This window comes from Phyllostomus discolor, chromosome 6 (assembly GCF_004126475.2).
Source record: "Phyllostomus discolor isolate MPI-MPIP mPhyDis1 chromosome 6, mPhyDis1.pri.v3, whole genome shotgun sequence".
NCBI lineage: Eukaryota > Metazoa > Chordata > Mammalia > Chiroptera > Phyllostomidae > Phyllostomus > Phyllostomus discolor.
In genome coordinates this window covers 116,673,948-116,700,344 of record NC_040908.2, presented here as the reverse complement: position 1 = coordinate 116,700,344, position 26,397 = coordinate 116,673,948, and the positions used below count along the sequence as shown (strand labels likewise).

At 45.4% G+C, this 26,397-nt stretch overlaps 1 protein-coding gene across 7 annotated transcripts in view; it reads right to left on the bottom strand.

Moving 5' to 3' along the window:
* TENM4 (teneurin transmembrane protein 4) overlaps positions 1-26,397 on the bottom strand; it is a 736,252-nt gene that overhangs the window by 63,614 nt on the left and 646,241 nt on the right. For all 7 annotated transcript variants that reach the window (XM_036028749.1, XM_028514477.2, XM_036028750.1 and 4 more), the window contains 3 exons: positions 9,747-9,866; positions 5,013-5,274; positions 2,228-2,495 (listed from right to left, as the gene is read on the bottom strand). In XM_036028749.1, the coding sequence (XP_035884642.1) occupies positions 2,228-2,495; positions 5,013-5,274; positions 9,747-9,866 (650 nt within the window). The remainder of the gene's footprint in view (positions 1-2,227; positions 2,496-5,012; positions 5,275-9,746; positions 9,867-26,397) is intronic.

Genomic DNA, 26,397 nt, shown 5'->3' with positions numbered 1-26,397 from the left:
TAAAGCTTCTTTTAAGTACCATAAAAGATTGCTGGCCATCTATGACAAGAGGGGAACATGGAAAAAAAATGTCCCTGTGACCTCAAGTTCCTTAAGCAGTCATAATGCCTCCTACTGGCCACCTGTCATTTCAGGAAATTAACCGCAGTCCTTGGAGTCTTGCTGAGCAGATACTTCCCTTTCTAATTGGCAGGTGAGCACTAAGTGTGCTCATTTCATCTGAAGAATTTGTAAGGCTTCACTGTTTTTGAAGAATCCACAAAGGTAGTTTGGTTTACAGAAAGGATTGTGAACAGTGGGAGAGTGTCTTTGCTCCCAGCAGGTCCTTGTGGGGCAGGGTGGGATGCAAAACTACAGGAAAGATCTGGGGTAAATCCAGCTCTGTTCTTTCCCTGTACATCCTTGGCAAGTCACCTCGCCATTCTGGGCTTCAGCTTCCTTATGCAGAATTTGGGGACAAGTGCTGACTCACAACGTGGTTGTGAGGATTGACTCAGGTACCAGTGTGCAGGGGAGCACACTGCCCAGAGCAGGCACTCAACAGATGCTCTCTTATTTTCTCCCTCCCATCTATTTCTTCTTTTTATAGCATTACTTCTTCTCTGCTTCCTCATTCTGCCTTTACTGAATTTCGAAAGGGAATGCAATTGCAGTAGGGTTCAAGATGAGAAGGGATTTTCTGGGTTATTACTTTAAGTCAGTGATTTTTCAACCTTTTCATCTCATGGCACACATAAACTAATTACTAAAATTCTCACCCTAGCTGGTGTGGCTCAGTGGATTGAGTGCCAGCCTGCGAATGAGAGGGTCGCTGGTTTGATTCCCAGTCAGGGCACATGCCTGGGTTGTGGGCCAGGTCCCCAGTAGGATGTGTGCTAGAGGCAACTACACGTTGATCTTTTTCTCCCTCTTTTTCCCTCCCTTCCCCTCTCTAAAAATAAAATCTTTTAAAAAATAAAATTCTGTGGCACACCAAAAATATATTATTTTGCCAAGCTGACAAAAAATAGGAAGAATTTTGATTCATTCACAATAGATGGCTATTATTGTTTTGGCTGTTGCCATTATTTTAAAATCTGTAACTGAGAAATTTTATTATTGATTTTAGAGAGAAGGGAAGGGGAACAGAGTGAGAGAGAAACTTCTATCAGTTGCCTCTCATAGGTGCCCAAATGGGCATTGAACCCACAACCTCTTGGTGTATGGGACAATGATCCCACTGAGCCACCTGGCCAAGGCTGTCATCATTTTTAAATTTGACAATCTGAGGCAGGGGTGTCCAACCTTTTGGAGTCTTTGGGCCATGCTGGAAGAAGAAGAGTTGTCTTGGGCCCCACATTAAATACGTTGTGACACGTAATCACAAAAAAATCTCAAAGTGTTAAGTAAATTTACAATTTTGTGTTGGGTCACATTCACAGCCATCCTGGGCTGCATGTGACCTGTGGGCTACAGGTTGTACACCCCAGAAAGGGGAAACAGTTCAGTGCTCCTGACTAAACAGTCAGGTATTGCATGTTTTAAAAACTTTTGCAGCACACCGGTTGAAAATCACTGCTGTAAGTGCTTGGAGGGTTAGCTCTTCAGGGTTAGAACTGCTAACAGTCCAGCTCTGAACCTATCCTGAGATGCTGCTCTAATCCAGAAGCTGAAATGAGCACAAGCAGCCCCCAGAAGCCTAAAGTGTGAGTGGGGCTGGAATTCAGGGGAGGGTAGAGTCACCTTCTGCTTCAACAGAAACAAAGACAGTAATAACAACAACAAAGAGAAAACTTCTATGATTGGAAATGAGATAAGAGGCCAAAAAGCCTCTCTGACGAAGGAAGAATCTTACTCTTGCATCTCAATAAAACTGGAGCTAAGACGCCCATATTTTTGATGGGCGTGTTCAGGCATGACCGCTGCGGGGGCCAAGGCAATGTCTGCTCGGCCCTGTCTTGGGTGCACGAAGCCTCTTTTAGCCCCCCGCATACCACCACAATGGTTTTTAAGGGCCTTTTTGTGTTTTAATTCTTTTTCTTTTTAATGGACAAATTTTCCATGTTCCATTCTTTCAGTACAGTCTTTTATGTCACTTAGTAAGGCCTTGATGGCCAACTAAGCTTTAGGTACTTCTGAGAAGAAGAAAAGAGTAAGAAGAAACAAGCAAAGTGGAAAAAGAGCCCTGTTCCCCCAAGACTGTTGTCTGTCTGAGGATGGTGTTGAGTCCTGTGGCCGGGAGACCTACCAAAGGCTTCTGAAAGCCCAAACACCTTCTGGTTGTAGACATCTGTCTTGTCCCAGATGAAATAGTAGGACAAGTCCGGGGCTGCAGCAAACCACTTCCGGAAGAGGCGGCCCTCAACCGCCACCATGAGGTGGACCTTCATGAGGTTGAAGGGGATGGTAGGATGGGTGAGGCTGATCCTCAGGACAGACTTGTAGCCAGGTGTGCGGCTGCTCAGGTAACTCAGCCTCATCTTGCAGCCAGAGATAGCAATTTCCTCTTGCAAAGCCTAGAGAGACAGATCACAGCAAGTGATAGTCACAGAATCACCAGTGGAGGGAAGATGGCCATGGCCCCATGTACTCTGGTTATTCAAGAGGCAGAGGAGAAAGCAGAGAGAAAGGAAGGAAGAAGAGGAGAGCAGGAGCAGGAACTAAAAGAGAGAGAAGAAACAACAGTAGGAGGCAGAGTATGAAGGGGAGCAGGAGGAAGAGGCAGAAGAGGAACAGAAGGGAGAAGGTGGATGAGGGAAAGAGGAGTCAGAGGCCCGGTTTCCAGGGTACAGCCCTGACTCATTGAGCCTCAGGTTCCTCCTCCATTCCACAAGAATGGCAATGCTCAGCTCATTGCATATTGAGAGGAATGTGTAAATTAATGCACATAAAATACTTATAATGTCGCCTCTCACTCATGAGCTGTGTCATTCTAGAAAACTCACGGAACCTCTGGAGCTCAGTTTCCTCACCGGGTTAGTGTGAGGATTGAGTGCGGTTACATAAAGAAAGTACCCAGCACATAACGGAAACTCAGGAAATGTCTAAGTGGGAAGATGGTGTGCTGGGGGTGGCAGTGCTGGGAGCAGAGGGACTCTGAGGAAGGACCTTTCTGTCAGACTAATGTGGACAGCTGCCTCAGCAAGACTGCTTCTCTCAAAACTCTCCAAAAGTAAGATCTGTTTTCAATGGCTTTTCTCTTCAGGAGAGTAGACAGAGACTAGGAGATTCTGACCCGTTACCCAGGGTTAAGGGCACAGCCTGCCAAGGACCTGTGGCTAATGTCCCAGCTCATCCACAGAAAGAGGTAGGACTGGTTGCATGGAGTTTCCACGCTCCAATGCTGTGCTAGATAAGCAGAGTGTTTCAACTGGTTGTCATGGGCTCAGTTCCACAGTGGAAAGTTGAAATTAATGTCAGGAATCTCTGAGACATGGCAAAAAACAGAGAACTTGTATCAGCTTGATGCTCTGGGCTCTGTTTCAAGAAAGGGACATTAAATCAATTGAGGCTAACATATCCATTAAAAGGACAGTGATTATTCTACTCGTGTTCACAGAAAAACTGGGCATTCCCAAAGAAATCCTCTCTTTTCTGTCCATTTCATATATGGGTGTGAACTCTCACTCCATTCTCTCAAATACATAAAATTTTAGGGATTGGGCCTAAACCAAAGCACTCTTCTTAAACTTCAGCTTACAAGTTCTGGGCAACGCAGGTTCTACACCCCAGTGAGTCACAGGCAGGGTTCACAGCCCATCCTGGTGCTCTAATAAATATTTACTTTCTTTAACACACTATTTAAAATTTACATCTCCCAGGACCTGCAAAGGGTAGCCAATGACTGGACTGGGAAAACCCAAGAGTTTGTTTTTATATATTTCGTCAATTTGATAATAAGCAAGGTTTGTGACTCAGCTGGGCTTGGAGACACCCAGCCCAGGGGGTGTTGTAAAGAAGGTGGGACCTTTAACCTCATTTGTTCCCAAGTCCCTGCTTCTAGGAAAATGCTGAGCTGGGGCTGAACCGGGGTTGGGTAGCAAATTATTCTTCTCCAGCAAGCTTTGTCTCTGTTGACAACCATTTCATAAGAAAGGTCAGCTTGGTAGTTGAGACAGGAGACAAGTGCTGAATCTCTGAAAAGCACTGAGGTTTCAACCTTGGGGTGCAATAAGAATTTCAAAATAGGTGTATTTCTTCCTCGTGGGCTGGCGTCTGAAGCCACTCAACAGGGCACACTGCAGAGAGATGTGTTTGCTCAGCCAGGCATGAAATACACACACAAAATGTAAGTCCCCACCCGCCCTGCCCCCTCAGCCCTGGCAACCCATTAACATGCACACAGCCAGAGCTCTCCGCAGGCAGGCGGACCACTGGACCACGGGGGCTTCGCCCTGCACCGCCGGCTCTCCTCCTCACCAGGCCTGCCATTAGAAACTGGGTGGGGATGGTGGAACAAATTCAACTCTGCACAGCTCTGCAGGGCAAAGAATTTCTCTTGGTTTCTAAATATTAGATTAAAATGCATCTTTCCAAATTACTTCCTTTTAATGGTAATTAAGTGAAGCACTTACATATGTAGATTTGAGCCAAAGTAATCCTTAATTGGCACGAAGGCAGAGAGCATGTAAAATAATCTTAATAATGATAATAATAATAATAATGGCTAAAATTCATTGAGCACTTATCGAATGCCAGACATTGTGCCAGGCACCTCACTGACATTTTCTCATTTAATCTTTGTATGATGCTTACTATTTGGGACCCTCTGTCGGTAGAACCTATCATCATAAACATTGTTATTAGAAATAATGAGAGAGGGGGACACTGGAGCTTGGGGGAAAGGAAAGTGAAAGTGGACCAGATGACAGAGTACAAGCGGAGTGGGAATTCATCATATGCTGGAGGGTGCCAGGTGGTTGCATTCTGCCCGGTGGGCGGCCGGGGTCTCCCTTTCCCCTGTCTCTGAGATCCTCCTCCACTACCTGAATGACATGAAGACATGGAGAAACACAGTTAGGAAAGCTGGGTACCTGAATTTCCGGAACGATGGGGCCTCTCTCTGCACAGGAACTGGCGAAGGACGTCAGTGGGGATGGAGACACAACAGGGTTGGGGCGTGCGAAGTTGCTCAGGTCACAGCTGGGGATCTCATTCTCTTCATGTCGCATGACGATGGTTTCCATGACAAAGAAGCGATCCCAAGGCAGCCAGAGGGTGTGCTCCTGTGTGATGAAAGGCGCCCGCTCGAACCGCAGGATGATGGAGATGCCGCCATTTGTGACCAAATCAAAGCTGTTTGGGAAGGGAGGGTTGAGAGAAAACAGGAAATGATGATGAGCAGAAGGAAGAAGAGCTGGAGGAGGAGAAAGACAAGGAAAGAAAAAAAACTACACCAAAAGATCTGGGTCCTTGTTGAGGAGACTCCGAAACCTAAAAGACTTCACTGTACCTACAAACAGAAACAGTCCAGAAAGCATTATTTAAAAAAAATTGATTCACAATAGAGAATTTGCCAAAACCAAATTAAAAACCACTGTGATGGAGAGCCATCTGCCAAGACACAGGACAGCTCATGGGCCTCTATGATGCTCCTGGTATTTAGGGTCCCTTGGAGCTGAACCTCAGTGAAAAGGCAGCAGAATAAAGTGAAAAAGGCCCTGCCCTGGTGTTAGGAACCGAAGCCTAGTTCTGCTCCACCACGAAGTACGGTGCGATCTTGGGTAGGTCACTTAACTTCTCTGACCTATAAAATATAAAGGTTCAAATGGATTATTCTTAAGTCACTAAAATTCAATGAATTTACATCAATTTTAGTTCTGCATATGATAGATTACTCAACACAGGCCTTTGAGATTACAAAATAGCTAAGCCATTAGAGATGGCATGGCTAGAATTACAGTATTTTAGAAGTGAACAGGGAACCAGGAGCCTGAGTCCCAACCTTCCCGTTGAAATGAGATCTCCATGACAGCGTCCCCTGAGAGCCTGTGCTCACTGCCCTCCCCAACCTGATGCTTTAGTTCCTTCCATAACCTCACTATCAAGGGGCCACTTGGTTCCCACTTGCACACTTCCAGTGATAAGGAGCTTGCTATATTCCCAGGAGGACTGAAGACTTTCCCATCTTTTGTTAATTCTGATTGTTAAGACTTTTTTTTTTAATTGAGCCTGGATCCCTCTTCTTATAATTCTTTAGCTCCTGGTCCTTGTTCTATCCGCTGAGGTGACTACAGACTAGTCTGTCGCTTCTTTTGCCTTTGACCATTCTTCAGGACACAGTGATTGTGCCTACCTGCCACCTCCTGGCTGTGACGTCTCTTCGGACAAAGTCTGTTTAGCTTTTACTTTTAGGATGTACTTTCAAGGCCTGTTCTTGTCTTGCTAACTCCTTGCCCAGTAAGAATTCTAGCTCCCAGCCCTGGGATCCCACTGTACCAGGTTCACTCCTCCTCAGAGCCCGCATCTCATTGCCCTGGAATCACCAGTTTAACTCTCTGGCCTGGGGAAAATGATTCTTCTCATTCGTTGTAGAACCTAGCCCAGTGTTTGGTGATTCTAGTTTAGAGAATGAGTGCATGAGTGGTACTGTCGATGTCTTCTAAATGGGCTGTCCACTGAGCACCCTCATTCCTTCTTACTTTGGCTGTTACTGTAAGTCAACTGATGTTGACCAGTGCCATGGATTTTAGAGACCCCCATGCAAGGCCTCTCTATCCCTGGTAAATACACCTTGTGGGACTGGGGTCATTGCTCCAACTTCTCTCCCCTCCTCTAGAAGGGGGAAGGATTTTGCAATGAACTGTTCTGTCCTGGTGCCAAATCTTGGTAAGACAGCACTCCCAGATTCAGGTCTCCAAGCTCCAAAGCCTGACCCTTCTGTCCTCTGCAGAAGCTTTCCAACCACTTCGCCTGCTTCTCAGCCCATTCTAGGCCCACACTTGGGTAAAGGAAATTGGGCACCACCCTGCTTTGTTAAGTAGTGAGAGAGAAACAGCAGAGAAGGTGCCCATTTTGAACTAAGGCTTCGGGATTTGGCTCTCCAGGAGAATATCTATGGTTTGGGGGAACACCCAAGGAGCAACTTTTCTGTCACGGAACTGGATAGCATCTGTACTTTGACAGAACATTTTTAAACCATCAAAAAGAATTTTCGCCCAACCTACAAGCCCCCTTCACGAGAAGATAAAGGTGAGGAGGGAGTGAAGACAAACACTGAAAGGCATTCTCATGGCTGTGAGCAAGCTGGGGGCAGCTGGCCTTGCCAAGAGCTTGGTATAATTAGCTCTCGCCGAGAGCCAGTCCTGCTCGTCTGGAGGGGAACCTGTTGGGGACATGTATTTGAATCTGACCCCAGTGGGAAGGCCTGGTTCTCAGATGAAGCCCAAGCGGTTTCAGGCAGTCCAAGCATTGCCGCTTTCTCCATAGGTGAATTATGTCACCTGCCTGAGCCTCGATCTCTTCATGTAAAATGAAGTTAATGACCATAATCACTTGGCAGGGTTTTTAATTAGATAGATGGGATAATGGATGGGAAAAGCACAGGGCCCCATTCCCTGAGCATCAGGCTCTATATAATCCCATTTTTCAATTCAATGAGCTTGAACTGCTTCTCTTGTTTGGTACTCTTTTGAAAATTTTCTTCATGACTTTTATTTTTCATCTTTTGTAATGATCTTTTTAGCTAACTTCTCTGGTACTGCTTAATGTTTATGAATTCTTGTTAAGACTGGAGGTCTGGCATCTCAGTGTGGGGTGTGCATGTGTGTGTGTTGGCGGGTGCGGGGGACCGGACAAGGGTCTGCAGGGAGAGTGAAGGTCACAAAGGTGAGTTAGGCAGGGTCTCTGGATTTGCATATCTACAGTGTCATCTCCAACTGTACCTGTAGCCTTACAGTGTCTCCTGGGGTGTGAGAGGTAATAAAGAGAGTGAGGCAGGGGAGAGCAGGAGGAAAATGGGCAGATGCTACTCATTCACATATAACAAACAGGGATCTTCAGACTCTCAGAGATTAAGTAGTGACTTTCCCATATATCATGCAGTGTCTAAGTTGGGAAGAAAATTTAAACCCCATAATGCACTGGTAAGACTTGTCCTGAACCCAAGCTACCAGTCATAGCAACCGGGGCTCCTGTGATGTAATTTAGCAGGCTGATAGGGGAAATACGTCTGACGTGTACCTCCCAGGGTTCCTGTGCGCTCAAGGGGTATTACAGACTGCGGGAACAGCGCATACAGGAGGCATCAAAGTCTGGAGGTGCTAGAGTGAGGTTTCCTCCAGGGCCACCAAATTTATGCTACTCTGGTATGTTTTATGGACCCACCTTAACCAGGCACAGCAAGGCAAAGGACTGATGACTTGCCATGTCACATGAATGACAGTCACATTTCATGTCAAAAAAGGGCAGTTCCCATGGCTCCTTTCTGATGACTGTTTCATAGCAGGTAATACTGTAGTCAGAGTAACTGTTGTTTCCACAAAGCAGGTGACCCCGAACTGGAAGGCAGGACACACAGAGCGTGAGGAGGGAGGTCCCTCCATGCTGTGATGGAAGGCTGTGCTGAGGTCCTTCCCGGGATGGAACGTGTGCAGGGCAGGCAGCCGTGGCCTGGCCTAGACAGATTACCCCAGTGGCTGGCCATGAACCCCTTCCAGCTGGGCCCCTTCCCACTCACAGGAGTGAGAGCAGGGGGAGAAGGCTCCCGGTGTCAAGCTTGCCAACCCTGTCTAAGAGGCACAAATGTCTGCAAACAGATGAGCCTCTGCTTCATTATCACCTCGGCCGGGACATGTTCACATCTGATATTGGATTAAAGAGGTGCTAAAATCAATCAGCCTGGAGCACAATTTCCAACACAGAGTGAAAATCAACCTTATGGGCCCACACATAGCCAGATGGACTGCTACCACCTGATTTTATTAAAAATAGAGGACTTGTCACCACTGACAGCCTAAATGTTCCACTTTCCCCCTTCCCCTCCCCCTTTCTCCAAAAGGTTCCCACTGTTTGTACTGTAATCACTATCTTTTTATTATTTAATAGCTTGTGAATTTTATAAATAACATACTTATTGCATGCTTACCATGTGCCAGATCCTGGAAATACAGCAATGAATGAGAGCAGGACAGGGAGCTAAGATTTATCAGATATCAACTATGCTCGAGGTGCTTCCCCATCCATCACAGAATCTAATTCTTACAACCAATTTGTGAACTACATACTGTTCGGGCCATTTAACCGATGAAGACATTGAAGCCCAGAGAGGTGAGGAGATTCGTCCAAGAACACGTAGCTAGCAAATGAGAGGGCTACAGCGATTTAAAAAACTTTATTCTGCCGATGGTTCTCACAGGGACCCCAAGGTCAGAGTTCTGTTATCACTCAGTGGTTTCCACAGCCCTAGGTGGCTGCAGATGGGAAACACAGCAGGCGTGCTAAGATATCTGGAGCTGTCTGGTCTGTAGACAGTGGTGGGAGTGTTTTACATCTTAAGTCATGAGGCAGGATAAGATGTCTAAGGTGCCCTAGGTTCACTGTGAGAACCAAATGAGAAGAAACTGCTTGCCTAATTCATAGGCAAAGGGATGTAGGCCAGACTGAGATGCAAGGTCATACAGGTAGTAAGTGGAAGAACCGGGCATCTGAATTCAGGCCCCCTGAACCCAAGTCCTGTCATTTTTCCCTGTGGTCATTTTATCAGCAGTTATGTGGCAAGACCACAAAAGCAAGGCCTTGCCGACCCTGGCCCACAAAAGGTGTCCTACCTGCCGTCTTGCCTGCTGATCGTGTATCCAAAGAGAGGGTTATTGACGAAACTGATGTTCACACCAACCAGTGGGGTTCCATCTGATGTCATCACCTGACCGCGAATGACACATGCGTGCCTGTGGGTAGAGAAGAGTAAATAACATGATCTACTTTTCACACTCAGAACCCTGGCTGGCGGGGAACCCCAACAGGTCAGAAGGCAGAAGGCAGGTCACTCAGATGGTCTTGGTACTCTGGGGCTCATGGTGTTTACTCAAGATGAATAATATCCTTCCTTTTTTTCATACTGCCTCAATTTAAGGCAGCAAATTGTCCTCTAAAGAATTATTATTGGGCCCTAGCCAGGTGGCTTAGTTGATTGGAGTGTCGTCCCCTACACCAAGAGGTTGTAGGTTTGATTCCTGGTGAGGGTGCGTACAGGAGGCAACTGATCGATGTTTCCCTCTCTCATATCAATGTTCCCCCCTCCCTTCTAAAAATTAATAAAACATATTTTCGGGTGAGGATTTAAAAAAGAATTGTTACTGGGAGATGTTTTCAGATATCTTACTCAAAGGTTATTTTCTAAGAATACTATATTATGCTGTAAGGAGATAAAACTATAGAGTGTAGTTATGTGTATGAATTTGGGTTCAAATCCCAGCTCTGCTATTTTCTAGCTCTCTAAACCTGCGTAAGTATGTGACAGATCTTTGAATCTCTGTTTTTTCATCCTGGTACAGAGGAAGCTCCATAAATGGCAGTGGTTATTACTGTCACTAAGTCTCACTGGATGTGGACATATGGGGAGTGAACAGAATAGACGGTACTTCTCATCTGGCATTGCAAACAGGAGAAGGGCAGATGCTAGCATCGTCCCCTTGGGGTGGGTTCTGAAACCTATCACCTTCCAGTGTCCCCCGTCCCCCTTTCCCTCTATATTCCAGACAACTAATCATCTTCTTTCCCCACACTTGCCAGGCAAATTTGTTTAAAGCCTCTGTGTCTGTGCCATGATCTTCCACCTGCCTCAAATGTCATTCCTGCACCCCTTTGCCCACGCTCTCTCCCTTTAGACCCAGATTCAAAGGACGCCTCTTCCATGAAGCCCTGGTGGCCCTAAGTAGAACTAGTCACTCTCTTCTAAAACCTGCCACAAACACCTTGATAACCTAGCTCACTGTACTTGTCTCTCCTCCCCATCAGATTACGAGCTCTTCAAGGGCAGGGTCAAGGTCTATTTCCTCCTCTCTGCAGCACCTGGAAACGCCCCAGTCACTGTTTAAAGAAAATGGGGGCTTGAGTAAATAAGTGGGACAATTACAGATCATCTAGAATGATTTTTTCCCTACTATTTCAGAAAGGGCCTTTTTAGCATTTTATAAGGACCACCAAGTAGGAAACAAATATAAACAAGATTTGTCTGCTCTAGATGAAGCAGAAGTGGGGCCCCCTTTTCTCTTGGAGTGAATCTGAAGGCAAGTCTGTGGGGTCTTAGTCCCTGTAGATGCCAGAGAAAAGCCAGATGGAAATCACTGAGCTGGTGGAATTAGAGGAAACTGGGGTCCACAAAGGTTATGTTATTTGCCCCAAGCCATGCAGGGAGGTGGTGGCAGAGCTAGACCTGGAATCCAGGCCTCACCGCTCTGGGCCGAACTGGACCAGTCAGTTTGCTGGGTAGAAATGGGTAGAAATGAAGGTGCCCGCTGGGGTCAACGTGCTAAGGGATCAGAGCACTAGAGAGGCAAACAGCTTTTGTTGACAGGACAAATCTGAGGCAAAGATGTAAGTTGCATTTGTTGTCCAGACAACTTTCTCCATTCACCTTAGGTCAGAAGGCTTTTGTCTGGCCTAGGGAAGAGCTCCTGATGAAGTTTGTGGGCATTCATAAAAAAAAAAGTCTCAAACTCAGCCTCTGCTTTATTAGGTGCTTACATCTCTACCTTCTTAGAGTGATAAACTTTTCTCTGTTTGATGAGAAAAGCAATTAACACCAGGCTTGTAAGCAGCTGGTTCACCAGTGTCAACTTGTCCTTTCTGAAGGCAAGAACAGCAAGAACAACTACCCAGAATGCATCAAGCTCCTCACCCCCACCTACCCCACCCCACCTCACCTCACTACACACAATCTGGTTAATGCTAATTCAGTCAGCGGTTTCCTTCCGAGGCCCTTGGTCTAAATGCAATTACATGGCAAACAAGTTAAGCAGCCGGGGCTCAGCAAAGACTCTCAGTCCTGCTCTGAAGGTCTCCCGATATATTTACGTAAAATTATCTCTCTGCTAATGGGAAAGATTTATTCCATCAATTGTATTCAGCTGGTCCTGAGAGATGCTTTCTTTAATGGAGGAAAATTGAATTTCGTACTGCTGGAACTTTGTCCTTCCCCAGGATTACTAACAGACCTCCTCTCCTGGTGCTGGCCAGTGTCCAGCCTTCTCTTGACACACGTGTCTTCACATTCTGCCTGGACAATAACCAGTCCTCTGGGAATGGTTTCCTTTTGGGGGCTGCCCTGACTGCCGCCCCTCATACACATGCGGGCCAGCATCCTCTGATTTATCTTTCTTTGGGGATTTCTTGATAATTGAGAAACGTTGTATCAGCACCATTTTGCTATCACGTGGCCTCCACATCAGCAAGCCAGAGCAGATGAAATTTTAGCCCAGGCTCCTGCAGATTCTGGACAAGGCAAAGCTGACTCCCTGTGCCCCTGCAGGCCTCGGAGGCCTCTTGCCAAAACAGGCATTTGGCTCAGGAATTAAGTCCTGGAGAAAAACACTTCCATCCTCCTTCTGTTTGACTGTGATTTTCAGTTGTCAAGAAAACCTAGTTTAACATAAAGACTTCCCTGGAACAAAGGAGATGGGAAGTCTGCTCCGTGGAGGCCTCTGAAATGTGTCTCCTGCCATGTGGTTTTGTCCAGGGAGATTTGAAAAGATGTGGGGGTTGGGCTTCCAAATGCCTCCTTTCTTCCTCCATTTGTTTAATGGGTACCACCAGTGGTGTACTGCTAAACATTTAACCATCGACTTCAAAAGAAAAAACAGCTTTCTTTTGTGGCATTTGCCTACTTCTGTGGTGCAAATATGATACTTCTGCCATGGCTGATTTCAGCTACCAATGAGTTGTCACCGAACCCAGAGCTGGGAGGAGATGCCCGTAACACACCATTATTTGGTATTTCTACCAAAGGGGCACGACAGTCCGAATGAACTCCGGAGCAGGGATCACAGCAAAATAACTGGGAAGTGATGAGTTTTGATTATTTATTATACTTGTTTTTACTATAACTTATTTAGTTTTAATTTCATATAATTTAATTTTTAATAAGCGTCGTGTTTGAAAACTAGCTTGTGGAAATCTCAGACATATAATAGTCGGTCTTTGGGCGCTGGTGTGAGCCGTCTTCTGTGCACCAGGGGAACACTGGCCCCCGTGAAGGGTCAACATGGCTGAGAAACAGTTGCTTCTGCGGCGGTGACAACCCACAAGCGCAGACCATCGTGGTGAGAGATCACTAACATGGGGTATAAATCACTGTCACCAACTTGGCTTCCCAGCTGCCTCACATGATCTTCTTATTACCTGTCCTATATTTGATTCGTTTTGCTTTCCCTTGGTCACTGTCTTGGCATAATGGGGTTTTGGGGTGTTATTTCCTACTCATCCTCAGAGTCCCCTCTAAGCTGTCCTCACCTCAGTGAGGCTGTTATCATTTTCTCCTGGCACTACTAACTGCCCCTCCCCTGGGCTCCTCTAAACCTTCCAAGAGTCCCTCCCTGATTGTGGTCAGCATGTAATTATATCATTCACACTTGCATAGCTATCTTACACACTTCCCCGTGAGCTACAGGAGGGCAGGGACCACATCCCCAGGGGCCAGAGTAAGCATGGGCTATGACTCCCTGAGACTTTGTTAGGCAAAAAAATGATTAAGTTATTAATACTCAGAGAGGAAAGACTTGCTCAAGGTCAGATAACAAAGAGCTCAGTTGGCTGAGTTGACACTCAAAGGCACGACTTCTTACTTCCGGGTCCTTACTCTCACTACTGTGTTGTATATCTATAGTCACGAAAATTCTCTTTAATTTAATTAAAAAACTGGGCACCTACAAAAAGCTAGGCACTGTGTTAGGTGCTGGGGTTTTAGAAATGCATGAATTGCAGTCCCCATTTGTGTGCTGGAGCTCACCAAAGCCAATTTGAAAAGCCTGAGTGTAGCTGTCTCCGACACCAGTGAGCCAACACATGGGTTTGGCATATGTCAGGCAGCTGGGATACAAAACAAGCAATTAGGCTGGCTGAACTCTGCCAGGAAGGAGCGCTTATGCCAGGCCAAGGGGGGCAGCAAACAGGCTGGCAATAGGCCCATCACAAGCTCGGGGCCTGATCGAGGTGCCCTTGCTGAGGCCAGTGAGGAGGAAGACCTGCCTGACCACTTCCCGGGGACAGTGGCCAGGTTTGGGATCAAGACAGGAAACTGTTGGAGAGACAAATCCAAGCGAGTAGGAAACTAGCCTGAGCTGTGAGTCAGGGAGCAGAGGCAGGGGTGCAGAGAAACAGAGCGCTGGTCAGGGGACCAGTTCCCAGTTCTAACCCTGGCCACTAACTGTATGACCTTGGAGAGTCCTCTGACCTCTCTGGCTTTCCATTCTCTCATCTGTCACTCAGGCTGAAGTTTTTCGCAATGGGCTATGAAATAGAATACAATGCATATTTAAGAATGGGTAACGGTTTTAATCTGGTGCTACCCAAACCAGCACAAGTAGTTCTACTACATGCTTCAGAATGTTAATGGAGCTCATACAATGCTTATACTTACCTCTGAAGTGCTCCCTCTTTCTGGACCCTTCCACCTGTCCTGTTCACCTGAAAACTGCCTGCTCACCCTCAGCACCCACCTGGAGCATTCACCAAATGGTTCCCCGGCACTCCTGGCCCTCTGGGCTCCTCTGAAAAACTGCTGGGCACTGTCACGTATTGGACAATCCCAGCAGACCACATCTCCCTTGCTGCTGTAACTCTGGCTTTGAGAATGGCTACTGTTCTTTCTGAGTGGGCCAAAGAAAACCTCCATCAAAACAAGGGCTTGCCTTGGAATTTGAATATATGCTATACAAGGTAAGCACTTGATAAATTAATTACTGAATGAATAAAGAACTGGTGTGTGTCTGTAACTGTGATGCCAGAGAACTTTGAGTTACTTGACCTTGAGGGGTTATGGCTAGGGACCTGAGGGACAGAGGGGCTGGGCCTTTCCAGCTGGTCTGCCCTAACTGCATCGCAAAGCTTGTTTTTTTCCCTCAGAGGACTTCCCCTGCCCAGCTTGCAGAATCTGACTCTGATTCTATAGCCTCCTCATCTGCACCTCTTTTTTATGCACCAAATTTAAAAAACAAAGAATGCCAGAAATTAAGTTAGGTTTGTTATTTGATGTATATTATACAAGGAGATAAAGGAAGGTGAAGGGAGAAAAACTGCAGCTTAACTTTTTTTGGTTAATAAATGAAACTCGTATTCAGGAGACTGGAATAATCATTTCAGATCTAAGTGGCAAAAAGCAACTTTAGTCTTTCTCTGCTTTAAAGTATTTGCTACTCTATGCCACTCCTGGCTGTGCAAATCACTCCTTTGCATTGCATATTTTGAGCAGATGTATATGTCTGACTTGTACCAACCCTTAAACTGTTTTCTGCTAACTCATGGTGTTTGACCGGGGATCTTTCCAGCATCTACTACACTTTACTCACTGTCTTGTAAGAACCTTACTTGGGTCCAAATTAGAAGCTCCACTTCATGGCCTATAAAACTACCTCCATTAAGGGGTTCCCAGCGAAACCCTTGACCGATTCCACAATGTAGCCGCCAAGGCCTTTCCAGCCTGGCCACACGGGCTGTTCTGTAGCTCTCTCTCTCTCTCTCTCTCTAGCTTTCCATTTCAGTGCTCTGCCTCAGGTTTCTTAACCAGCTTTTCTGGCCTGATGTCTCCCACCTACACCCATATACCCATTCTTGGGAACCCACTAGTCATGACATATTAGAAGAGACCTTTCTGGTCATCTCTTTCAAACTTCTCATTGTAGAGGTGGGAAAATAAAGTCCACATAGGAAATAGATTTACCTGTTCTTACAAGAGTTGCTGAGAAGTCAGGATTCAAGTTAAGGACTCCTCATTTATTATCAATGGGAACTCGGGAAAGTCACTTCACCCCTCAAACTACTTACTGTTTGATCCCGACATACACCTAAATGGTCAAGAATCTCAATTTATTTTAGCTGTCTCAAAAGTCAGAGTAAACATTATCAGAGTAGGGTTCTTAAAATTCCTTTTGATTACACACCCTTTGTAAGCACTTTTGAGCAGTTCCTTGGGTGCACTTATATTTACTGATACAACGCACACATGTGCTGCCTTCATGAGCTAAAATATTGGAAAGCGCGCTCTCCATTTGGTCAGTGCAACAGTTAATGCATAAAAATGTATATTTCCAAAGGTTTCCTTTAAATTTTGAATCTTCTGGTTAACTCTTTTTTAGATTCTTGAACCTTCTGAATCTCTTGGTTACTTTCTTGTTCGATCTGATGAGAATGACCATTATTGGTTTTAACTTCATGGAGTTGAGGGAGACTTTGTATTACAATTATCAGCTCAGCCACTGTTGTGTTTGCTTGGACTGTATTACTTGTCATCTGCAGTTGCTTTTCAAGATTTTTTTTCATGCCACTGGACAGTTTTATACATAGGTTTGGTTAAAACTAGATTTTACACAAACATCCCCTGTTGTTACATGGTAACACCCTGGAATAAACCAGTAAAGGTCCACTGTGTACCTCGCTAAGGAGGGGATCCCCATCTCCCTCAGGACACCTCGTGGCACATGGTCCAGACTTGTAACCAGCTAACATGGGGACCAAGGGAGCAAACTAAAAATTTAGAATTCCATATGGGTAAAATGTTCATTTCCCCCTACTTTTTAAGATAAAAAGTAAAGACAGACAGACATTCCGGTGTTTTCTTCCTGTCCTTCATGGACCACATTGGGCACTCACCTTGGGTGCACTCGAATTACGATGGTGTATGTCTGTGCTTTCTTCGATGAAACAAACTCTAATGTGCTATATATGACATTTTCTAAAGCCAGCTTCTACTTGTGCTTCATTCTTTATAACTTATTTCAAAGCTCTTCCTATGTTTACTTTGTATCTCTTTTGATCACCTTAGGTCCAAATCAACAGAACTTGAACTAAAGATTTACTTTTAATGTTCCTGCAAATCGAAGATCCCCAACTCTTTAAACTTTATCACGGTTCTTTTGCCACATCTTCAACAACTCTGTGCTATGCCGGTCATTTTCTGTCATACCCCAATGCCTCCAGATAAAGTCCAAACTTCTCACCTTGGCACATAAGTCCCCTCAGGATCTGGCCCCTGTCAGCCTCTTTAGGCTCCTGTCTGCCCCACACCCTGTGCTGCTGCCTTGTTACATTACTTCTCATGCCCTTGCCTTGGCATGCATTTCCACGCCTCCCTGACTCCGTCTGTGCTGGTTCATCTGCCTTGAATGTCTTTCCTCCTCATTTCCCCTCACCTCTCCTTTAAGTCCTGTCTCTCAGTCAGGCTTTTCTGATTTTCCCAGCACAAAGAAGTCTCTTCCTTCTTTGGTGAACAAGGCACAATGTACTTACTCCCCTAAACAGTAATCATTAGTTCAAACACTTCATTTTCTTTTCTAGATTACAAGTTCTTGGAGGGGAACAGCCAAGTCCTTTTCATCTCTGTAACTCCAGTGCTTAGACAGGAGTAGGTCTATAGTATGCATTTAATACATGTTGAGTAAAGAAATATCACAGAAATGAATGGAAAAAAACTATGACAGGAAAAAATATACCTTATTTTACAAATCCCAAAGTAAATATAGATACATATGGGTTGAGGGAAGAGAAACATAGACAAAGGCCTGGTAAATGAGAACAGAGTTCAGTTATTAGAAATTTAATCGAGCAACTACCATGTGCTACATACAGTACTGTGTAGTAGGGGAGATATTCATTCATCTATTTTCTTATATCTTTATGGAAACTACAGAAAGGAAGTGCCGTAGTTTCTGTTTCATTTTCCACTGTATTATAAACAGCCAAATAACTATAAGTGAGACACAATCCCTATGTCTGGTGAACTCATATTCTGGAATGAATATAAATGCACTTTTTTCCTCTTGGAAAGTTTTGCATACGTTTGAAGAGAGGGAAGAATTCCATAGACTTCTTTAGATTAATCCAAGTTTAATTTTTAGGCCAGAAAGATCCTTGGGATGCCTGAATCCAAGCCCCTCATTTACAGGTGAGTCACAGGTGATATCTAGAGATGGATGGAGCTTCTCCCCTCCGCCTGAATGTGGTCCAGAGGAAGCCTCTCCCCACACCACAGCCCCTCATTGTGGAGTCTACTTAGAGTCCACGCTTGATGCCTCCAGAATTGGACAGGAGGCCAATTAGACTCACACAGAGGTGTCTGGTTAAGTCCTCATCCAATATTCTCCAGTGAGGACAATATTAATAATGTGATACATGGTTCTCCAATATTTTAACTTCTTCTCACTTGAAATTTATCTGGAAGGAATGCAAAAACTCCCTGACATATAAACACTGAAATTGCTGCCTAAGAGAACCCTCACTTAGGACCCCAGATTCCCAGGAGTTAGGCTTTGCTACCACCTTGGTGAGCCAAAGGCTTACTCTGTGTTAAAGCTTCCTCTTCTACCAACAATGGTCGAGGACCTCAAAGGTCCACTGGCCTCTGCCTGCCATGGTGTAGGACACTTGCATCAATTAGAGAACTATGCTAATGCTTCAGGCTATGATTCTCACTGTCCTTCCAGTTCTCATGGTAGCACCAAAACCTATACAAATGCTAACACTGACTCCTGCTACTAGTGAAAACAACTATTAACACTTATTAAATACTTACTACCCTAACACATAATTGTTTTACATCTCAGTTAATTCTCAGATATCCCCATGAGGTATGGATTATTATCCTCATATGACAGATAAAGAAAATGAGGTGCAGAGTGATTGAGAGACTTGTCCTAGGTCACACAGCTAGCAAAGGGTGGGGCTAAGATTCAAGCACTAGGCTACCAGTGCTCTGAAGCACTAGGACCTACTGTGCAGTAGCTTTTGCTTTTGTTGCACAGTATTAGAGAGAAAGTCGGGGACAGCAAGATTGCAGCATTGTAGCAGCACCATGCTGTCTACATTTCCAAACTGAAGATGCTGAGATGGGAATATAAAGGACCTAGCAGCGAAGAACAGAAGCTCAGCACATGGGATCCAGGGCCAATCTGCTTGACTCAAATGCTGGTTCTGTCACACATGTGGCCTATGCCCTTGGCTAGGTTACTCAACTTCATGGTACCTCGATTTCCTATTTGTAAAAGAAGGGTGATGAAGTACCTATGTCATCTGATTTGATGGGAGATGTAAAGGTCTTAGTACTTACAAAGCATTTGAAATAATGCCTAATACATAGACCATCCTTGGTAAGTGCTCTGTGTTATTATTGAATGTGTGCTATGTGCCAGCCACTGGGCTTTCGGGTATTTTACCTCATTTAATCTCCCAGGAACCTGCAGGATGGGAATTGGTAAGCCCCCATTACAGATGAGGAAATTGAGCCTTGCTCACCCAAGGTCACTTGCTCTAACTTGCCCAAAGACTTGAATGCAGGCTCTCTCCCTCTACACCCTGAGCGGTTCCGATGTTAGCACAGCATCGGCTGCTAATGCTTCCTGTGATGGACAGCTAGGAACAAACTCAAGCTACAAAGCAAACAGAGATTATAATTCGGTTTTGAAATCAATAAAAGGATGATCAAGTGGCAGAGGAGAAGTTGTTAGCTGCTCATAAAGATGATGTGAGAAGTTGCTGCCTGCATCCTGAATTAAATTCACCTAGTTGCTTTATCATCATAAACGTTCATTTCAATGTGGGGAGGGATTTTTAAAAAACCAACATGAATAATATATGATGGTTGACATTTTGGAGAAAGTAGGATCTTTACCGTCTTCCATCTTCCATCAGTCATTTATCATTGTCTTTCTCTCTCCCCCTCCCCCTGCCCTTAAACTGATGGGGTAGCCTGTCAGCTCAGCTTGTACTGAAAACGCTGGAGTATAATTCAATAATAAATTCGCTCAGAGGCCAGCTGTCAGGAAGCTGGTGTTTATTTGAACTCCATTAGATGATCTCTACTCCTCAGCCTCTCTGAGGGCTAGCTGAGGGCTGTCTAAGGCCTGAGGTGGGGTGAGGAGGGAGTGGCAAGCAAATGCTTTTCTGTAACTGTTCTGCTACCAACACTTGTGTGTGGCTTTAGATCTGCAGTGGGCTGATAAAAAAAATTGTATTGTACACATGATCTTTTCTCCCTCCTTTCCATTTTTTCTTCTTGTCAACTCTTGCTTTTAAAATTCCTGGAAACTTTTGTGCCTTTATAAAGGGTCTGCAAGAAATTCTGAAGACTTAGCATGACATCAAGGTGATATTACTTCTGTTTACAGCCAATTTCAAGTCCTAAAGGAGATGAAATGCTCTAATCTAGTTAGTGAACAAGTGAGAGGCATGTCTTTCTTTGTTCCTGCCCCCAAACCCCTTTCTGGCCTCATACTCCCTTATGTTTTTCCTCCCTTGCATGCCCGCCCCCCCCCCCCCCCCCCACGCCAGGATCATACACTCCAGATTTCCTAAGACCACCTTGATTTCAAATGTTAGGGCATGTCTATTGACTTCTGATTTGTAAATTAGTATCATAATTATGTTCCGACCACACTAAAATTCTCTCTATTCTCTGATTATCCTGAAAAGTTATGCTGGTCCCTCAGTCTAGAATGCATTTTTAAATACTATTCAACTGAAACCCATGGCAAACAATACATACTACTATGCAGTTTACGTACATACACACAAACATACACAAACACACACATGCACAAAACCAAAACAAGACTCATGAAATACATATTCTTTTTACAGTGCTGCAGTGATATTTTCCATTTCATTGTACCCAATTCCATTTGAATTTACTTCTATTAAAAAATAATTTTGAGCCCTACACAGGTGGCTCAGTTTATTGGAGCATCATCCTGTGCACCAAAAGGCTGTGGGTTTGATTTCCAGTCAGGGTACCTATCTAGGTTGAGGGTTTGATTCCCGGTCAAGGCACGAACAGAAGGCAACTGATCGATGTTTCTCTCTCACATTGATGTCTCTCTCCCTCTTTCTCTAAAGTCAATAAACATATCCTCGAGCAAGGATTAAAAAAATAATAATAATTTCAACCTACTAAATTGATTTCATGATGTACTCATGGGCTATTTTGACCTGAAGTTGGATAAATAATATTTTAATGGCCAATCCTCCTTACTGAAGTCTGTCTCAGGCCAAAGGCCATTTCCTTAACAGAGGTCTTCATTCATTAGTTCATCTGTTTGTTTGCTTATTCATTTTCCAAAACTAGCATTTGCTGTTACCTCCCCTGAGCCAGGCCCTGGGCCTGGTGCTGCAGAAACAAAGAGGCACCAACCAGATGCGGTCCTGTGGTGTGGAGCTCAGGGACATGGATTTACAGTGTGTGTGTGGGGGGCAGGAGGTGGCCCTGTCTTGAATTCTCAGAACACTTTGTCTTCACTTCTCTTCAGACACTCAGCTGTGGCTGACTGGCTGCCTCACTGACTCATTCTACCAGTCACTGTGGTTTACTCTGTGCCAATCCCCCGTGCTAGACACTAGGGGTTCAATGACTAACAAAGTTTGGGATACACAAGGAGCCCATGCTGTAATGGGGCACAGATGCTTATCTTCTTGCAGGCCTAGTGCAGAGTAGGTACTGGCCAGTATTTACTAAATAGAGCTTGTGTTTTGTGGGCACCTCCATCCTCCCTGAGCCTGCCCAATCTCTCCTCTCCATGGGATCTGACCCTTTCTACAGTATATGATCCTGTCTCCTTTGGGATGAATGCTCTGGTCACCCCTCCTTCCTTTTAAAAAAATCCTCACCTGAAGATGTTTATTGATACTAGAGAGAGAGGAAGCACTGAGGGGGAGGGCTAGAGGGAGAGACATAGAGAGAGAAACACATCCATGTGAGAAAGAAACATCAACTGGTTGCCTCCCATACCCATCTGACCAGGGATCAAACCCACAACCAAAGTATATGCCCTGTTGGGGAATTGAACCCACAACCTTTGGTATAGAAGATAATGCTCCAACTACGCCACCTGGCCAGGGCCATCCCTCCTTTTTTAAAGTCCCCCTGACTCCTTAGTCTTTTCTCTTTTGGTTCATGGTGTCTTGTCAGCTGACTTTTGTAGCGATCTTTTCTCACCAAACTACTTGCTTGAGTGAGCTAAATACCTACTAGGTTTAGGGGAGCCCAGAAAGATGTGATAACATCACACTATTTCTGTCACAATACAGTGTCTTCAAACATATTCTGAACTGATATTCAATTAACTTGGGGGTGGCTCTTTTGTGAGAAACTCTTCCTATAATCTGCTACCCTTTCCCTCATTGGAAGCCACAACTATTCACTAAAGTGATGTGACTGTCCTATGTCCAGCCCTTTCAACCCAGTCAGTCCTTTCCAGGGAAGAGATACAACCGAAGCTGTGTAGCAGGGAAATGGCTGCCTCCCGTGCTCTTCGAGGAGGAAATGTCCTATGCTGCCCTCTTTTTTCCAGTTGTCTGATCCCAAGCTCCACAGTCTGGGCCTGTTAGCTGTCCTCCTTGTATGGACAGTCTAGTTTGGGACCCTTCTCATCCCACTCAAGTGTCGACAGAGGGCACTCTGCATTGTATTCTCCCTATGACTCCAGGAAAGGGACAGGTGTCACACCAGGCAGATGGGGTCCAGGCATCCAGGCCAGGAAAGAAAGATGGTATTCAAGCCACCTAATCTGGTGATGGTGGTTCCTGTGCTTACTGTGTATGTCTTCTCCTACTTTGGATCAGTTGAGGTCATTCACACCTCTGCCACTTCATGTGGAGTTGAGGACAGCCATGGCAGAATGTCAGAGAGAGATACTGCCTTCATTAACCTTGTACTTGACACCTGCTCTGCGCCAGGCATAGTCCTGGGCTCTGGGGACACAGATGAGGTGGACAGGGTTCTTGAGGGAGGCCTTCCTCACTCTAGGTCCATCTGGCAGTACTTTTGCTTCAGCTCTGAGTCAAGCTCTATGCTCTCCTCTAAGGTTAGGTCTAGCTCAGCCCAGAACTCAGTCTGCCTGGCTGGGGTCCTCATATCCTGCGGAGTTGCTGCCCGTCTTTCCCTGAGGGATACTCTTGCTCCTGTACCTCTCGCACCAGCTGGGGTGCTGCACAGAGGCATAGGGAACCCCCTCCCTGAGCGAGATGTACAGCTGAGAACCTTCAGAGTGAAGGAGCTGTACTTCCGGGGGCTGCCTTGCCTTGCTGGGCTCAGAAATGCTGCTGGGTTTCTGGGTGACAGCCTGCTTGTTGGAACCCATTAAATGGACACCCACTCTGACTATACAAATTGTGGCATGGCATACCAGGTACAGGAGGACATGGGGTTTTCTGCCAGGCACATGCCTCATTACTGTTACATACAAGCACCAAGTCAAGTCTGCCTGCCCATCAGAAATCCCACTCTCTGGACAAGTGCCGCTGGATTCCTCCCTAACAAGGGTCCTGGCTGATAGTCAGCTGGCATAATGCTGTGTTTTTCCTTCCCCAAATAAGAACTGGACAATCTAATCCCCGTTTCTTTCTGGGTGGCTGCTGGACTTTCCAGGAGGCAGGTTACTCTCAAATTTCACTTCCAATTAAGGGAGTGGGATTGGAAACTGTTTTCAACATCACCACCATCATCTTCATCATCATCACCTCCATTATCATATAATTAGCAAGCATTTTTGTGTGTGGCCAGTATTAGATTGAGATTTTATGTGTGTGTGTGTGTGTGTGTGTATTTGTTGTTCAATTCTCACAGAAACCCTGCAAAATAGACATTATTATCTCACTCTTACAGATGAGAAAAACAGCTCAGAGAAGTCAGAATTTTCCCAAGGTCACACAGCTAGCAAGTGGATGCAACTGACTTTAAATCCAGGTCTGGCTAATTCCACAGCTTGTTTCCACCAGGTCAGGCTGCTGCCATAAAAGCCACCATTTACTGATCGCCTGTGTACCAAGCCCTGTGCCAGGGGCTTTACTTTAGTTAATATTTTCAATGGCTTTTATGAATAATTGCTATTATTGTCAATTTATAATTGAAGGTAGGTGCACAAAGGTTAAGTCATTTTCCTGATGTCACATTGAGCTAGTGGGAGGAAAAGCCAAGATTCAAACTCTGGGCCCTTTCTGTTGGTCCACATTCCTTCACGTGAGAGGAAGGAAAGCAACAACCCAAACTTGGTAACCGATTTCACTTTATCCCAACTGTGCAAATAAGCACCACATTACTGCTGAGGTCAAGGTCATGGAACAAGGAGGTAGTCCAAAGGGAAAAGCATCTGCTGCCTCCCGTTTCTGGGTGTCTAGTCACCAGGGCTTGTTTTACATAAGAATCTACTTGGGGCTACTCAGCAGTGATAGACACCATTTCATCTGAATCTACAGCAGTGTGGAGCCAGACATCATGATTCAGAAAAATGTTAGGCAAAAGGAATTTTTACAGTAACATGTGGAAGCTACCACTATCCATTCATTTGTAGAGCAAATACTATAGTCTAGTGTTATAGGTTTGAAGAGTTGAATGGTCTCTTCTTTGAAAGCATTTGTAATTTAACTGAAGGCGACAGATACATAAACAATGATGTGGGAGCTGACTTCTCCTGCTTCTGCTACTATTCTGTAATGTGATTTTCAGTAGATGATTTAACCTTTCTGGGCTCTGAATCCACAGGATAAAATTAAGTAAACTAGATAATGTATCCATCCATCCATCCTCCTTCTTACCATCCCTCCCCCTATCCCTCCCTCTCTCCTTCTTTCTTTCTATTTCTTTATTGTTCAAGGCAATATCTCTGTATATATTTTTTGAGTAGTGAGGTGCTAAAATTAATGATATGTTGCACTTCTTTCCTAGAGGACTTGGTTTAGAGTGTTGATGGACACTCACGTATTCAGCATATAAAACCACTTGCCCAGAGCCATGCATCTAGTAGTGGAGGCAGAGCCAGGATCTGAAACACAAGCTGGCCTGACTCTGAGGCCCATACACTCCCCTTCTGCTGATGGGCCCACTTCTCCCATTAGTACAGGATTCTCAAGTTCCTGACTTGACAGGCTCCTTAAGGCAAGTCAGACCTGCTGGCTTGGCGAGTGACCAGAGGACATACATGAGTTCATGGGCCTTGCTGGCACTGACCAGGTTGGCATAGTAAGGGCACCTCTTACACAGAATAGCCACTGGAAACCAACCAGCAACAGCCCTAATCAGATCTCACAGTGGGTCCAGTAAGGAAAGGATGAGCAAGCAGTGTTCGTTTTTGGAGGAATAATTATTCTTTGGAATAATATTTGTATCTCCAGTTGATTAGAAGAACTCACACCACAGCAAGGCCCACAAACATATATACAAAATCATACAACTGAATGAGACAGCAGGAAGCTTCTTACCCAGAGACAAAAGCAGCATTTCTGGCTAAGACAAAAGAATAGGTTTTTCCTCATTCTCTTTCTGTTCCTGGCTCTGCCACTTGACTGGCCTGTGAGTTTGGGAAGGTCACTGAACCTTGGAGGTTCTCAATATTCTCAGGGTAAGTTGAAGGGTTTGGACTAGAAGGGGTCTTCATCTCTAAAAAAGGTTCAAGTTTGAATGCATTTATACACTCGTATCAAGCCCTTCTGGCTGGGCTCAGAGCACTTTCCCAACTTCACTTCTGCTGTCTTGTCACTGCTCCCGTGAGGAAGGGCCAGGCCAGGGAAATCATGGGCCCCTGAGTCCGATGGGCCCTGGTGTGAATCAGGCTCCATCACGTCCCCGTAGCGAGGCCTTCTCCTTGGAGTCCAGTTGCACTCTGGGGTTGATAATACTTCTTACCAGGTGGCTGCCCTGGTTCCTTCTTCTTGAGAAAAGCTGGGGAGAAAGCCCTTGCTCTTCTCCCCATGCACATTGTCCTTGAGCAAACCTTTGTGTACACATGGTGTCAGCTCCAGCTTGTTTGTAGATGGCTCCCAATTGAGATCTCCAGCCCTCACCTCTGCGTGAGCTCCAGAATTGCTTATGAGGTACAAACAGACATTTCCTCTGGGGTGTCCTACTGAAGTGTGTCCCTTCCTTGCCTTTATGGTGCTCAGGTGGAGGTCACCACCTCGTCCCCAACCCGGCTTTGCTTTCAGGTGGCCAACCTGGTGAGAAGCCATCATCTACCCAGGCATCCGAGTAAGAGTCTCCTAACTCTAGCATCTCTCGGACCCAACCCATGACTAAGCCCTGCCGACTTCCCCCTTTAAGCAGAACTTGAGGATGTCCTTCACCATCTCCACCCACATCACCACCCCACTGTCCCCTTAGGGCAGGAACACTCAGCATGGAAGTCATGGACGTAGAGGGCACACAATCTGTGACTGCTCAATTAACGTGTGCTGACTTTTAGAGAAACCTTTGCACATGAGGTGTTACTACATTGGAAGACATTC